The sequence below is a fragment of the Dermochelys coriacea genome, chromosome 1 (assembly GCF_009764565.3).
Source record: "Dermochelys coriacea isolate rDerCor1 chromosome 1, rDerCor1.pri.v4, whole genome shotgun sequence".
NCBI classification, from domain to species: Eukaryota; Metazoa; Chordata; order Testudines; family Dermochelyidae; genus Dermochelys; species Dermochelys coriacea.
Genome location: NC_050068.2, coordinates 329,778,547 through 329,795,814, shown reverse-complemented (window position 1 = coordinate 329,795,814; position 17,268 = coordinate 329,778,547). Strand labels below are relative to the sequence as shown.

At 38.8% G+C, this 17,268-nt stretch overlaps 1 protein-coding gene across 5 annotated transcripts in view; it reads right to left on the bottom strand.

Annotated features, from left to right (window-relative positions):
- Positions 1 to 17,268, bottom strand: part of RSBN1L (round spermatid basic protein 1 like) — a 110,258-nt gene that overhangs the window by 27,888 nt on the left and 65,102 nt on the right. For 3 of the 5 annotated variants that reach the window (XM_038402940.1, XM_038402950.1, XM_043497602.1), the window contains one exon: positions 291 to 428. The exons of the other annotated variants lie outside the window; for them this stretch is intronic. In XM_038402940.1, coding sequence (XP_038258868.1) covers positions 291 to 428 — 138 coding nt within the window. The remainder of the gene's footprint in view (positions 1 to 290; positions 429 to 17,268) is intronic. 5 annotated transcript variants of the gene reach the window in all.

Genomic DNA, 17,268 nt, shown 5'->3' with positions numbered 1-17,268 from the left:
CGAGGCTTAAAAACCCTGGAGACTCAATGGCTGGATGCCTTCACAGGAGCCTGGTGAATGGCCAACATGGGTGTTCAACCAGACCTGTGAGACAATAAGTATTACAGTTCTTTCACTTTAATATAGAGCAGTGGTTTTCAACCTTTTTTTTAATATGGTACAAAGGTACAGACCCCTTTGAAAATTTTAGACATAGTCTGCAGATCCCCAGGGGTCTGTGGACCACAGGTTGAAAACCACTGATATAGAGTATTTGGAAGAATATCTCCCCTTTCCCGTCTTCCCCTTACTTTTAAGAAAGGTGAATCTTCCAACATATCAAGGAACTCTGGAAAGTAATCCCCCACTTCCTCATCCACTGCTCCAACCAAGCTGATCTGTCTCATTGGGCCAGCTCTATATGTACCATGGGAGTATGTTCTTTTTACCTAAAAGAAGAATATGAAAGTCAATTACGAGTTACATTGAGTTCATTAGGACTCAACAAAAGTTTACAAATCAATGCCATGTGCATATCCTGTCTTTCTGTCTTCTCTAAAACATGCAACTAACATTAATACCGTATACAGTCCTTATTAAACCGTATTAACAACTGTATTATACACTATCAACTATTAAAAGAGAAACCATTATTTTGAAAAAAACAACTGGCTGAAGTAGCACGTAGCTCGAATGTAAAACTCATTTACTATATTTGAAAACATGTATTTAAATAAAAAAGAGAGAAGATATTTCTGGCAAGTTGCAAGATTCACAGTTATGTAAAGTTAAGGCGGAATTTAACACAGTGTTAAATATTCATTACTATGCACATCCAAACAAGCAGCAAGATGTTTTGAGTGATGTTCCTTTTACAAAAAGGGGATGGAAAGTTAAAGTTACGATTTCATGACAGCTGGCTAGAAAGAGGCCTGCAAAAAAGAAGAACAGGCAGACAGAAACAGGTAATAGAGATAAAATCAATATGAAGCAGGGGAAAGCTAGAGAGAGTGTAACAGTATAAAGGAGGTGAACTTACTGAAAGTAAGAAGATGAAACAAACCATCTTAAAACCTGAAAAAGGGCAAAGAAATGAGACCAAAGCCATGTCTACATGGATACTGTCAAGAAAGTTAAGGCAAATCAACCAAATGTGTGGAAGTTAAAGCACATTAAATCCCCAGGTGGATTTTCTCATTCAGGAGTAAAGTGGTCTAAGGCATGTCTACACCTGAAACTTACCATGAGTTTTGTGTATCTGCATTATGTGATCTGCAACAAGTGTTTCACAAGCAGTGCACACACATCACATTGTTATCCTGTGATTAAGGTACTTTTGCCTCATATCATTGCACCCATACGGCACTGTGATGTTTTGAAATCAGCAACCAGCATTCTGGGCAGACATCCCAGGGTGCACTGCTCTGCCACTGTGTTCTGTGCATTCTGGGATTTTTCATGCTGAGTACTCAGATACTTATTGGAAGGCAATGGAATTCTGGAGTTTACTGTCAAATTAAATTCCCATGATTCCTCATTTCATTCTGTAATGCATTAGGGTTTTCAGAGCCATCCAATGCCATTTTCAAAGGACTGTCACGCAACATGCAGCACACATTGCGATCACTACAATCCACACTGTGATGAACATAAACAAGCTGCTTTAACATCTAAAGTTGGGCAGTGACTTCAGAACTGGGATGATAAGGCCACCAGAGGAGGAGAAGGCTGAAATCAAACAGATACTTCCACAACTTTTCCTGAAGCAGCTTCCCTTGGTGGAGCACCACTTTGGAGCGTGGCCAACAAGTACTGACTGGTGGGAAAGTATAGCACTGCAGACTGGGTACGAGCATGAGTGGCAGCAGAATTTCAGGATGTCAGAAGCCACTTTCTTAGAAAGCTGTGTAGAGTTAGCACAGGAACTCAGAAGAATACCTCAGCATAGAGAGGAGTGTGGCCATCACCATCTGAAAGCTTGCCAACTTTACTACCTACAACCTGTCAGTAGTTAGCCAGTTCATTGTTGGTAGATCAGCTATCTGGGCTGTTGAAATAGAGGTGTGCAATATTATCCAGAAGGTTCTATCCCACTGTATCTTAAGACTGGACAATGCACAGGAAATTAATTGGTTTGTATTGTTGGAGTTCCCAACTTATACTGGAGCCACTGATGGGTCCCACATGCCAATTCTTAACCCTCCGTATCAGGCCTCAAAGGCTATCAACAGAAAAGGTCCCTCTCCCCCCCCCACACACCCTCATGGTGCTGCAAGACATGTTTCATCACCATGGAAAGTTCACCAGTGTTTATGTGGGGTGGTCTACAAAGGTCCATGACACCAGGATCTTCAGAAAGTCTAGAATGTTTTCTCCATTGACCAGTGGAGCTTTTGCATCAATAGTATCAATGGACCTTGTTGGCAATGCCATTCCACCACTCATTCTGGGAGACTTGGCTTACCCTTTGCTTGCCTGGCTTAGCAACAGGTGGCCAGACTTGGCAAATGTTTTGAACAGCCAGACTGGAGGCCTCTACAAAAAGATGTAACTACTCTAGGGCACAGAGCAAGAGAGGCAGTGTGTTCATACTTCGAGTTTAGATGCCATTTGTAAAAAAATGCATGTACTTTTGCATAAGGCACTGATCAGCATTACTGAATATGTCTTCTTGAATATGTCCACTGGTGCAAAGACTTAATCATACTTGGTGTGTATATTACCATATTTCTTGTTGATTTTTTAAGATATTGTGAGAACTGCTGCATGATAATGTTTGAAATGTAAATGGGGATATATGTATTTATTGTGCCTGTGTGGATATTGTGACCATGATGCTGCACATTTGAATGAATACATTCATGATGATTGAGTCTTGCATCAAACACATTTTCAACAGGAATGAATACACCAAATTGAACATTGTGAGCAGTAAAAATAATATATTCAAATTCATAAAGCTGTGCAAATTCAGGTTTGAAGACCATGTGCTCCAGGAGGTTTCTTTACCTCTCCATCACCTGTGTCTGATGTGCTACCCATTTCTCTGACCTTTCCACCCACTCACTCCCCCTCCCCGTAGGTGCTATGGGGAAAGAGAGGACAATGGACAAATTATTGTCCAAACTGTAGTCTCCATGTCAACATAGATAAAATGTTGCTTTTTAATTGATTTTGAAATTCCATTCCCATAGGCTCTTCCCAGTCCTCAGTGAGGTTGGAGATGGTAAGATGTTTGCAGTCTTCCCCCTTTGTATAGGGTCCCTTGAGCCTGTGGTGTGAGGGGATAGCGAGGGGAGGTGTCTGTTCTGCCAGTTTGGGATTCAGGATAGTATATTCTAGGTGGACTATGAGTGATGGGGAAGTGGCTAGTAAAGGGGGTACTTGCTAATAACTGAATGTGTTCCTCTGCAGCTTGCTGATAGAATAGCAGTAGGTTTGGGAGTGAGGGGAGCAGTGGCAGACTAGTAATTGCACATGTACTTCTGCAGGCTGTTCTTACTTTGGAGGAAGTTACCCTGATGCACATCCCCAAAAGAGAGAAAAGGATTGTTGAGAAGATATTGAACAAATCTGAAAGATATGCTGTGCTGGTGTTTGCTAGGATAATTCCCCTAGAGTTGCTGCAGAAGTGGAAGGGAAACAAGCTCTATGGGCAGTGCTGAGATAGCTGCATTGCTCTGCAATCTCCCTGCCAAATTAGAGCACTGTTTGTGCCTTAAATTGATGTTTAACATCCCCAATCAGCATAAAGTGCACTGCAAAATTAACAGAATTCTGAAACAAAATAATTCATAAAAAAGGAGTACTTGTGGCACCTTAGAGGCTAACAAATTTATTTGAGCATAAGTTTTCGTGAGCTACAACTCACTTAATGCATTCGATGAAGTGAGCTGTAGCTCACGAAAGCTTATGCTCAAATAAATTTGTTAGTCTCTAAGGTGCCACAAGTACTCCTTTTCTTTTTTGCGAATACAGACTAACACGGCTGCTACTCTGAAAATAATTCATGTTAATAATAATTTAGTTAAATGTTTTAAAATCTCTCTATGAAAATGTCTGTAGCATGATTTGGGCAAGGTAACATAACTCGCATTCACTCAACAATGAGGACTTCATGAAACTGTGGACCATGATTTTGTTTCTTCTTTGTATTTGATGCCTTTCTTCAAATAGTCTCGTGGGTTAACCAGGCAGTCCTGCCATTATGTAAGAGAAAAGGGATTGGGGAGGCAGGAGAAAAACCAATAAGCACCATCATAAGGAGGTGTGGGACAGTACATGGCAAGCTTAAGCGGCATTTGTGTTTTTGCTTATAGAAAAAAGGCATGGAGAGTTTGTACAGTCTCTGGTATGGCCGTCACTGAGTAGCAGGTGTGGGTGAGACAGAGGAGGCAGAGAGAAGTTAGACCAACATTGTGGTACCCTTTACTGTACCTGGAAATAAATTGTTCAAACCCCTCAGGTTCCTGCCTTAAAGTGTTATTGTAATACGTCATTCCACACTCACTGGAATTGGTCCCCTCCACAGTTTGGATCTGTGCCTGTGGTTTAGATTGATCCTCCAGTTGTGATTTGGGATGCTCCTGAATCTCTGCAACTGTGTCTGCCCTAGAGTTCACTAGATAGATGAGATCCTGGTTTGGAGGATCAGTCAGAAAGTCTATGCTATGGCTGAGTAGTGCAATCTCTAGCAAACATATGGTCCAGCTCCTCATAGTACCAGTACACTGTGCTAGCTTTCCCTGAGGTCCCATAGTACTTAGCAGTTCTATACTCCAGCTGGAGTCCTTTGCCTTGATGATAATGGAGTCTCACATCAATGATAACATATGAAGAGTCACCAAACACTATAGGTGAACTTGTGCCTTACTGCAACACTGGAGAGTGTCACAGTTGTGCCCCCATCTTGCATTTGTCAGGATAGCTCTCTTTACACCTGTGCTGAACAACTGCTGTTCAGATGTGCCTGATCACACATCTCTCCCTAGAAGGCAATGAAGTCCGCAATCTCAGCACAGGACCACAGTACAGAATGAGGATGACTGATCAATAATCAGGAGCATGACAAAGGTTTGTGAACTCCACAACAGCTGGAATTACGAAAGACAGAACCTGGTTATGTACCAGCATTTAAAACAGGGAGGTGACATTTGGTCAGGATGTCCCTTGAGCAGTGGCGGGCACACAAGTAAACAGAGAGGATGAGCAGATAGCCAGCAAAGTGTGGTATACCAGGAGGGTGACTTAGCAATTGTACCACCATTGTTTTGGGATGAAGATGCACCCATACCTACTTTGCTGAAAGTAAACTCCTCCTGCATCTCAGTGAATCCATCTTCAAAGTGGGTTTAACAATACACATTAAAATGCCAGATGATTTGCAATAACAGTAAGAAACGCTTGTGGATGCAAGGCATTTAACAAAAAAATAAATTAATCCACAACAAATTTCAAGCACAGACAAGCCCTTAGTTCACTGTAGCTTAATCCTCCACCAAGGCCACTTTACTCTTGAATGACAGCATAAAAAGGGGATTTAACACACTTTGAACAATGTGCATTAATGTCACACCTTTAGTTAATTTATATTAACTTCCTGAGTGTCCCCATATAGACAAACCCCACTCCTGGGGGCAGATAGAAACCAGAACATGAGATTCCACCCCAGGTAGAGAGAAACTTTCGGATCCAGAACTTTTGGGTGACTGATTGGTGGCAGTTTATTTATTTGTTACAAGTTGTTTTTTTTACTCATGCATTTCCTATCAATCAAAAACACCCAGTTAGAAGCAATGACTGCAGTAAATGATCTTCCCAAAGAGATTTATACTTTTATATTTTAAAGATTTACATTTCAGTCAATGGTTTTCAGTATTTCTCTTTTCCCCTTTTCCTCTCTGCTCTCTATCATAAAAGCATAAAACTTACTCAAATTCCAACTAACATTCAGAAGGTATTAATGAGGTTTCCAGTTTTTACTTTATAAACAAGCGTTGACAGACTATACTTTTATAGAAGTTATGCAATAGGAAAGGAAATAGCACGTACTGGACTTTGAAGGGGAGATAATTTAAAGAATCAACACTAAGAGAAAAAAAGTCTTCATTGGCGGACACGCTGCTCAACAATTAAACAATAAATAAAGAAAGAAACTCATAATGAAAGCAGACTAACCAGAAAGAACAGTATTCAAAGGGGCATAAAGGGTTAGCATGACACTTACAAGGAACTTAGGCTTGAAAAGAGACTGGGAGTGGATGGGTCATTACACAAAGTAAAACTATTTCCCCATGTTTATTCCCCCCCCCCCCCCGGCCAGCTATTCCTCAGATGATCTTGTCAACTGCTGGAAATGGCCCACATTGATTATCACTACAAAAGGTTTTCTTCCTCCCCCTCTCCCTGCTCCTGCTGGTAATAGCTCATCTTAAGTGATCACTCTCCTTACAGTGTGTATGATAACACCCATTGTTTCATGTTCTCTGTGTATATAAATCGTCTTCCCACTGTATTTTCCACTGAATGCATCTGATGAAGTGAGCTGTAGCAGCTTATGCTTAATGCTCAAATAAATTTGTTAGTCTCTAAGGTGCCACAAGTACTCCTTTTCTTTTTGCGAATACAGACTAACACTGCTACTACTATGAAACCGGAAAAAAAAACATAGCATTCATTGCTTCATGAACGCTTAATTTTACTGCATATATGCGCAAGCTCACACACAATGTTGCTGCATGTTATATAAACAAACAATATTTAGGCATAGAACAAGACAAAGACTGAGGAGCACTGTTAAGTAGGGAACCAGAACCACAAACTTAAAGAGGAACCAAATCTTGGAGTGAAATACCTATTGGTGTTAAACAAAACTTGATCACATCAAAGCAAATGAGAAAGCAGATGGATAGAACACAGAGTAGCCAAAGAGGGACATCTCATGGCGCATCATCTACCATGATCCTACATTCAGAGTAAAAGGAAAAAAGGAAAAACAGAGTAGAAAATAGTTAATTATACACAACTCACTCGCATCTAAACAGACTATTCGATTTATAAGAACAAGGACAGAAGAGAACCAGCAGAAGCAATCCCACAAAATATAACTAAATAAGCCATACTGCAGAGTTGAATATCTTGTCCTTCCTAGACATTAGACTTGCCTAACAAGTGTGTTCCAGACCGGTAGGAAGAACCTAGTCTTCAGAACATCTGCTGATCACTAAGTGACAAATGAGTGGAGGCTTAAATGAGACCTTCAAATCACTAAATATTTATATAAACCAAAAATGTATGCTAGTAAAGTTAGAAGGAGGCGGACTCAAATTTTTTTTTATGATGTACCCAAAGTAATCCACAGCTTTAACTAAATGGTACAGTCTCACACATCAGGGAGATTAGATTATTCAAGCACTGGGTTGAAAGAGGGGTAAATGGACACGGTGGACAGCACAGATGATATGGGAGAGTTTGTCAAGTTTTAAAAAAATAATCTGGCAAACGTTTCTTTATCGTGAATTTATGCCATTAAATAGCTACAGAAACATAACATTTGAAAGTTTAATACCCAATACATTCAACTTTTAATTCAAGTATTAAAATGAAAGATTTAATCTACAAAGGGAAAACAATCAGAAAGTCTTAGGAAACAAGGAAGTTCGCAAAAAGAAAAGGAGTACTTGTGGCACCTTAGAGACTAACCAATTTATTTGAGCATAAGCTTTCGTGAGCTAAGTTGTTACTGATAGAAGCCTGGATGATAGGGAGAATAAATGGAGAGGTTAACTGGAGGACAGAATCAGCTGTCCCTGGATACTGAAGGGAACAAGTGAAGTTGTGAAGTATAAATGGACTTAGTTGCCAGAAACTAGAAATTTCTGGAAGGTGGGAAGGGGACCCAATGATAGTTGATGGCTAACTCATCATATTCTTCAGTCTTCACCCAGTGTTGTATTAACTGAGTGGTTACGCCTGCATAAACGTGAAAGCAGCCTGTAGGTCTGGCTTGACATGACTAACTGGACAAATTAAATAAAAAAAATTCCTAAAAGGTCAAAAAAGCCAGGTCTGTTACCTCTTTGTACAAATCCAAAGCAAAAATATTCCACCCTTCAAGGACTATATTTAGTAAATACACTTGCAAAATGTACTACATTAAAAAATAAATGCAAGAAAACCCCAACTTAAAGCCACCAAAAAATTAGCTAAAAATGTATCACTTCAAAAAAGTTTTTGCACAAATAAACACTGCAAAGTTCAGAGGGAATTAAACAGTAGAGGAATGTGAAAATGTTAAAGTAAAAGCACTAAAGAGGACATTAAATTGTTAAAGAGGAGAATTCTTGGTTTAATAATGAAACCCAGTTATAGTACACCTCTACCCCAATATAACGCTGTCCTCGGGAGCCAAAAAATCTTACCACGTTATAGGTGAAACTGTGTTATATCGAACTTGCTTTGACCCACTGGAGCGCGCAGCCCCCCTCCTTAGTAATAAAACAAATTGTGTAAAGGAGAGTTGACAATTAGCACCACTATGTTTTTTCCCCATTAGAAGGGTTCATAGCCATTCTGCAGGAAATGGGCCCTTCCTGATCAATGTGTCTATAAATAATCAATTGTAAATGACACTGCAAGCACACAGTGACGATTTGATTTGAATTACTAGACTATGGACGTTTTTGTCGAAGTCACTAGAAAGAAAATAGGGATTTCTATATGGTCTCACTGCTTCTACTTCTTAAATAAAGAAATGAAGCCCAACCAGTGCCATCCAAATTCTGTTTTCCTTTAACAGGTTATTAATTATGAATAATAAAACTACTTTAAATGGTGCAGTGGCCATTCAAAACATAAAACCTCCAACCATTAAAAATCCTATCCAGAACGTTTACTTAACTGTGGCATAAAATAAATATTACTAAGGGAGTAAAACAAACTGTATGATGGAGTTTTGTAAATAAAAGAGACTAAAATGCCTGAAATTGGAAACAGGTCCAAATAGTTTAGAGTTAAGACCTATTAAAAATATTGAACAAAAATGTTCTATTTGTGTCATTGTTACTAAATTTCAGCAATGTGAGGTTACCTAAAAAAACTGTGCCCACTAAGATTTGGTAACAGTTAAAAATCATTAAAAAACTTTCTACACAGATATGTACAGAATGAAAGACTGCCAAGATAGGGAGCAAGTACACCAAAATAAACTTAACAAAACAGGCACGGAACTGGACTGTTTGAAATTAGTATCAGAGTAGCAGCCGTGTTAGTCTGTATCCGCAAAAAGAAAAGAAGGACTTGTGGCACCTCAGAGACTAACACATTTATTTGAGCATAAGCTTTCGTGAGCTACAGCTCACTTCATCGGATGCATTCAGTGGAAAATACAGTGGGGAGATTTATATACACAGAGAACATGAAACAATGGGTGTTACCATACACACTGTAAAGAGATTTCAGTGTAGCAGCCGTGTTAGTCTGTATTCGCAAAAAAGAATACAAAAAAGATGAGCTATTACCAGCAGGAGAGCAGGGGGGAAAAAACCTCTTGTAGTGATAATCAAGATGGGCCATTTCCAGTAGTTGACAAGATCATCTGAGGAATAGCTGGGGGGGGGGGGGAAATAAACATAGGGAAATAGTTTTACTTTGTGTAATGACCCATCCACTCCCAGTCTTTATTCAAGCCTAAATTAATTGCATCCAGTTTGCAAATTAATTCCAATTCAGCAGTGTCTCCTGCTGGTAATAGCTCATCTTACCTGATCACTCTCGTTATAGTGTGTTTGGTAACACCCATTGTTTCATGTTCTCTGTGTATATAAATCTCCCCACTGTATTTTCCACTGAATACGTCCGATGAAGTGAGCTGTAGCTCACGAAAGCTTATGCTCAAATAAATTTGTTAGTCTCTAAGGTGCCACAAAATCCTCCTTTTCTTTTTATGAAATTAGTATGTTATCCTGAAACCAAGCTAAAAAATATGCTGTGAAAACATAACCAAGCATTTCAACAAAAAATAGCAGCAAAAGTACTGCATCCATAAATAAAACCAAGAACTCATTAATAAAGCTTTGTTATTCTTATAAAATACATAGTGTTATAACTGCTTTTCAGGAAGTATGGAATTAAGACAATGTGTCCTAATAACATGTGTAGAATACACACTACACAAAGTAAAAGCTGCCTTAATAGCGAGCAAAAACACCTTGACCTCTTATCACCACAAAAAAAGTTAAAAATGTAATACAAAAAAAACAACACTAGTTGGTACAGAATAATTATTTTAAAGTCCAACACCATAAAGTTAAACGTAAAACCACTGAGGCCCATACAGCTTTAAAACAGCTTAAAAAACACTTTGTTTTTTCTCCTCGAATACTGTTCAAAGGCAATACAAAGTCTGGAAAGCCTCAGACTTGTCCTGATGTTCACATGTGGAGCTGTTCATCAGCGCAGGTGTAATGTCTTACAGACAGGAGCAGCCAGCATGTGGGTTTACTCTGGGGGAACAGTCTCTAAACTGCACAGTACAGTTGAGACACTGGGATGCTGGTAAAGTAAAAACCGCCTATGCTATTAACAAGTATTGTGTGGTGGCTAAAAAAGACCATTTCTGGCACGACCCCAGGGAATGTTATTTTATTTAGCCTATGTTCTGTTTCACACCACCATTCCTATGGTAATGCATATTTTAAAATAGTTATACCAATTTTATAATGTAATAAAAGCCAAATTAAAATAAAAAAATGCTTTGAAGACGAAGCAAGCTTGTAATGTAAAATTACACCCAAGTAGGCTATATCAGAGGAGATTAGCTTACACCCCCGGATAGTACTTTAAGACCACTATTAATAGTAATTCAAATAATTGCAACTAATAATCTTCAACTATAATCTACACTATAATCTTCAAAATGTGTTGCTATATAGTATACTTTAAAAAAGAACAAAAAACAAAAATACAAATAAAACAAATGCTAATATTAAAAAGAAAAACAAAAGCAGTGGAATGTAACCCTGGCTTGACATGAGTTACTGGACATGGGTGAGGCCTCTTTTCTTGGGAGACAGGATTAGGGAAGTAAATGGATCAGCAGGATGGAAACAGAATGTCTTTACTAGCTAAGGCCTGGTCTACACCAGATAATTAGGTCAGCAGAACTATGTGGCTCAGTGATGTGAAAAATCCACACCCCTGAACGGCATAGTTAAGCCGACCCAATTTTCTAGTATAGACAGCACCAAATTGATGGAAGAACTCTTCTATCAACCTAGCTATCGCCTCTTGGCGAAATGGATTACCTATGCCAACAGGAGAACCCCCCTACTACGCATTCCCCAGTCGGTAAAGGTAGCATCTACCCTGACAGGCTACAGCAGCGTATTTGCCAGCAGTGAAGCCGTGCTGTTGGGATGTTTTAAGTGAAGGCATACCCCAAGTAAGAGATAACACAGGGAACGATTTACAATGGACAAAATAAGCCTGAAATGTAAGATGAGGTAAAGAGTAAGTTGTGCATGCACAGTATATGAACATTGCATGCTCTACAGAGCGACCAAGCCAACCCCAAAATGTGTGATGCAACGAGTAGTACATGCAATGTCATGTGTAAAATGTATATGAAGGAAGAGGTTTGCTGTGTAACTTTAGAGGGTGGTACAGGTCTACCACACATGCACATTTGAGTCTGATCAATTCAGAATTGCTTTGCTGTATGCCAAATACAAGAACATGAGTGACGAGACCAGAGCCTAACTGAATTCTTGAGTGGAAGAGCTCTCTGAGGTTGCCCCAACATCGATGAATATTGCAAATGAGTGATTACCAAATACCAGCATGAATTTCTAACTCAATATACCCAAAAGTTGAAAAAACAAGTGACTAGACTTAAGGAATGAAAACCAATAGCCATTCCAAGGTAAAATATAAAATATTGTCAGGAGTTGTTAAGCAGCAAGAAAAAGGATTCATGTTTACCGAGAAATGAAGAAAATCAGCTTATCTGGATTCTTTTTTAAGATCACATGTGCCACTGAGTAAAGTGTTGTCTAGTGAAATGGAAGAGAACATGAGTGAGACATTTTCTGTAATAGTATGGCATCAAAATGAAACTGATAATTGAAGGCCCTATTTCACATCTTCCAGAAAAGCTCTTCAACCAGCTCTGTTCATAAGTTTGTGCAAAGATCAATTGGTAATTATGCCATAAAAACCATGAATTTTTACACTTTCAGTGTAGTACAAGAGGAGAAATTTAAAGGAATGACTGCACCACTCAAACCTGGATATATTCCTCCAGACAGATTTAAAAATATGTAGGTCCACTATTAGTCATTGCAAGTGAAGTAGTGGAGAAAAACTTAAAATAAACAAAACTAAAAAGAATCAACAACATTAATACAAGACAGTTGGTCAAACAAGATAAATGACTGGATAATAGCTATAAGCATCCATATAAGGGAAGAATGAATTCCTCCCTAATTTTATTTACGCTAGTCGGAAAGGAAAACAGCAACATATTTTGTCCTGATCAAAGTTGCTGAAGATGTCATTCAAGAATGCAGATAAAAGTATGACAAGATCTTTGTTATTTGCTCAGACAACAAAATAAAGTGAAACCTTATTGAGAAGGTAGTGATAGCCAACAGTCTTCAAACACACTGTGCAACTTTGAAAAATTATTTTCACTATCTCCCTCATTTAATATTATGGTTGATATTGAAAAAGAAGGATTAATGCCTAAATTTATGACGATATTGTGAGCTCCCAGATACCATAACGATGAATGCAATCTCAAGAACCTAAACAAAATTATGTCTCTACATTTGCTATAAATTACCCTATATTTCAAATCTGCACAGAGTATATGTACGGTAACTGATCAAAATATAGCATGCCATTTAAGGGACTATAAACAAAGTTAATAAGCTTACAAAAACAATGAAAGGAAGTTTCTGAGAGACTTGACTAGCTCCATTGTCACAGTGCCAGGGAAAATCTTCCTTGTTAAAATTAAACAGAGAACTGGAACCATACAAGCACAAAAATCAAGAAAATATTCAAAGCAGCTATGGAATCTTTCCATTATGTAGTCTGCATGACTGAATCCAAATTCACAAGACATAGGGCATGGCTACACTTGCAGATGTAGAGCGCTTTGAGTTAAACCAGCCTTCGCAGAGCGCAGTAGGGAAAGCGCTGCAGTCTGTCCACACTGACAGCTTCAAGCGCACTGGTGGGGCCACATTTGCAGTACCTGCAGTGGCATTGGGAGCGGTGCATTATGGACAGCTATCCCAGATTACAAGTGGCTCCAATATGCTTTTCAAATGGGGGGTGGGGTGGAGTGTGACAGGGAGTGTGTTATGTGTATGTGGGGGGAGAGAGAGTGGGTTTTTCGAGGGCTGAGAGCATGGCAGCATGCTGTCTTGTAAGTTCAGACAGCAGCAGATCCCCCACCTCTCTCTCTCACACACAGCATTCCACCCTAATGGTTGCTTTGTCTCAGAGAAGATAAGCAGGTGGCTGTCAGAAACGGAGCTTTCAACGGGCATTTCCGCATTCCTACAGCGGATTCAAAAAAATGGCAAGAGTGGCCACTTGACTTAAGGGGATTATGGGACATTTCTGGAGGCTGATCAGAGCGCAGTAAAGCAACACCTCGTTCACAATGGTGCTGTGGCGCTTCAGCATGGGCACAGCTAACATTATTCCACTCGCCAAGGTGGAATATCAGCAATGTTGTAGCCGTGGAATCAGAGCGCTCTACGTGCCTTGCCAATGTGGACGGGTAGTGAGCTAGTGCCCCCGGGGCTCCTTTACTGCGCTGTAACTCGCAAGTATAGCCAACCCCATAGGCAGAGTCCAGCAGAAGAAGAGGTGACAGACAGAACATAATGTCTGCTATTTAAAATTGAAGATACAAATGTCTACCCCAAATCTGTCTGTAAAGGAAGTTGTGTCAGAGTTTACTGCATGGAAGTGGTGTAAAACTGTGGAAGTAAAATCATCAGACAGGATAGTTAAAATCAAAATTGTCAGTTTTTTAGTAACATCCATTTCTATAGGCAACATAGCACCGATCAAGTGTGTATTTGGCACAGTCTGATTAGTTTAATAAAGACGTCAGAACAATCCAAGGCTTTAAAAAGCAAATTAATTTGGTAAAACTGTATTGGTATCTAAAAGGAAAACACTAAAGAGTTATTCTGGGGGCTCAATACAGAATTACAAGGTTCATTTTGGACAATGTGTGGACTTTATTTGTAAGCATTTTTAAAGTGAATCACATAGTGTATATTTTAATAAACTAAATACTTTTGTGCTTTTCTTTTCCAAATTGGGGGTGGATGGGCGATAGAAGCTAATTTTGGATTAGGGCAAGTCACAACCATACTTTGGGTTTAGTTTAGCAGGTTCAGTCCTCTGGCATTCATTTGATACATTTTTCAAGCCCTAAACTACAGTGGGCTTCTACATGATGCCAGCAGAGCACTAGAAGGGTGTGATTTGTAAAGCACCCGAGACTGCCACACCGGAAATCCTGCTGGTGCGCTTTAAAAGGGTACCACTTTGCATTAACAGTCTGTGTGAAACAAGACTATATTAACACAAACTAGGTACCTTTTAGAGCATGCCAGCTGGGTCTACACAGGGCAGTCAGCAAACAGCACGTTAGTGTACTTTACAAATCACACCCAACCCCATAGGTTGCTGTGAGAACTTTATATTTTGAAATCCTTGATTTTTCTGTTTTAAGATTTCAACTTTAAAACCAGGAAGTCAAAATACAAAAGGAAGAGGAAAGTGATGCAGTCAGACTACTTTAGGCTGCAGACACAATTTAATGCAAAAGCTGAACTGGAATTAAGTACTTCTGGAAAATCCAAAAAGAAAAGGAGTACTTGTGGCACCTTTCCAGTCCTTTTGGTATGATGTCCACCTGTTTGCATTTGGAAAGGAAGATTATGTCTGTTTGTATCTGTACAAGTTTTTTCATGAAGTTGATAGATTTCCACTCCATACGGCTAAATTCAGTGCCTTGTATAATGACAGGTTTCAGAGTAGCAGCTGTGTTAGTCTGTATTCACAAAAAGAAAAGGAGTACTTTTGCGAATACAGACTAATACGGCTGCTACTCTGAAACCTGGAAAATCCAGACCACTGTTTGTACTCCAGTTGCACTTGTATAAAATGTGTTAAAAGACCAAAGAGTTGCAGGAATAGTAGCTTTGAACTTCAGTGCAAAATGGCATAATCCATGCACTTACACTTGTCACTGCCTATCTTCTGGACTTCCTGTCTCCTCACCTAAAACTTACAACTGGCTGCTGTAATGGCCCTGTTCAGGAAGTGGTGGGATAAGGAGTGCAGCAGGCATCAGGTCTTCGCTGCCACCTCTTCTAAGCTCTGCAGAGCTGACTCAGTAACAACTCATCTCCCTTAGTCTTCACAGAGATCTTAGCTCTTACCCTTATCTAGCTCGTATACTTTACAGGGTAGCCTTCCTACTGCACCCTTTCGCTTCATTTGATAGCTGGTCAATATGCCACACAGTTAATGGTTTACCCAACCCATAAGATTTTAAGATTTTGAAAAATTTTCCCATCCTGTATCAGGATGGGGGGGGGGGAAGAGAAAGCTGAGAGTTTTGCAAATCAAAAAAAAAAAATTCAGATTAACAATCAAAACATTTTGTTTTATAATTTTAAAAGTGTTTACTTTTATTTCAGTTTTTTAATTTTGTTTTACTTTTTCATTATAAATTAAATTACATTTCAAGTGGAAAAGTAATTTCAAACCAACAAAATATTTTTTTTATTTCAAAAATATGTCCAAATAGAATTTTTGACAATTGGAAAATGTTTCAGACACAGAAAATTGATTGAAACCAACTCTTTCCTGTGAAAAGTTTTGGTTTCGACAATTTTGCATTTTCTGATAAACATTATTTTGTCAAAAAATATCCGACCAGCTCTACTATGTAGCACAGCTCCCTCTACCATTGCTGCTTACCTCTGTGTAAGAGCACTGCCTGGCTAGCTGCTGCGGGGGAAGACAGACCATGAATGCATCAGACTTTCTAAAGCCTGCTATCCTGCAAGGCTACATGTGAATTAGGAATGGCAAGAAGAGAAGGGGAAAGAAAGCCAGTGGATGAACAAGATGATCCAGATAATTATATGCCTGTTATTTTATCTGGGATGGATTTTAAAAAATAATGTACTACTAAGGGACTCAGCAATAAAAAAAAAAAAAAAAAAAAAAAAAAAAAAAAAAAAAAGATTTCCAGTCTTTAATGCCAATCAACATGCTTGCATGGAAAATATATCTTGTCAAATCAACTTCACAAGTTTATGGAGTCTGGTTGAGAAATGTAGCCAGCTGTGTTGACATAATATATTTAGACTTCTAGAAGGCATTTGAATTGATATTACTAAAAATTAGCATTATACAAAAATCAACATGGCATATATTAAATGGATTAAAACTAGCTCAAGAGATCTCAAAATATAATTGCCACTGAGGAAATCAACAGTGGTTGCTTCTAGTACAGTTTCATGTAGACCGATTCTCTGCCCAGTGCTATTCAATATTTGTATCAATAATCTGGGAACCAAAACCACTGCTTTGAGTTGCAGATGACAGATTGGTGGGATAGTAAATAATGAGATTGTCATACAGTATCATCTAGATTGCTTGGTAAGATAGGATGTAAATGAGCAAAGTTTGTTTTGGTTCAGCTAAGTGCAATCATAAATCATGGAACAAAAAGTACAGGCCATACTTACAGAATGGGGAATCTGTACAACAGAAAGCAGAAACTCCTAAAGATTTCAGGGTTATAGTCTACAACCAAGTTAACATGAGCCTCCAATGCAACACTGGCTAAAACAACTAACATGACCCTTGGATGTATAAACTAGGGAATATAAAGTAGGAGTAGGAAGGCAATTAATACCTCTGTATATGGCATTAGTAAGACCACTACTAAAAAAAAAAAAAAAAAAAAAAAAAAAGGATAGTTGAAAAACTGGAGAGGGTGTTCAAAAACACTGATTCACAGTATAGAAAATATGCCTGACCATGAGAAATTTTAGGAACTATTAGCTTAGCAAAGAGAGGGTTAAGAGGCAATTTGATCACGGTCTATGAGACCATTAAATTTTAGAAGCTTCTTCAATATAGTAAACAAATGCATAACGAGAACCAATGGTTGCAGGTAGAAACTCAAAACATTCTTTAGAAATAAGACAAATCTTTCATGAGATTAATTATTGGAAAAGC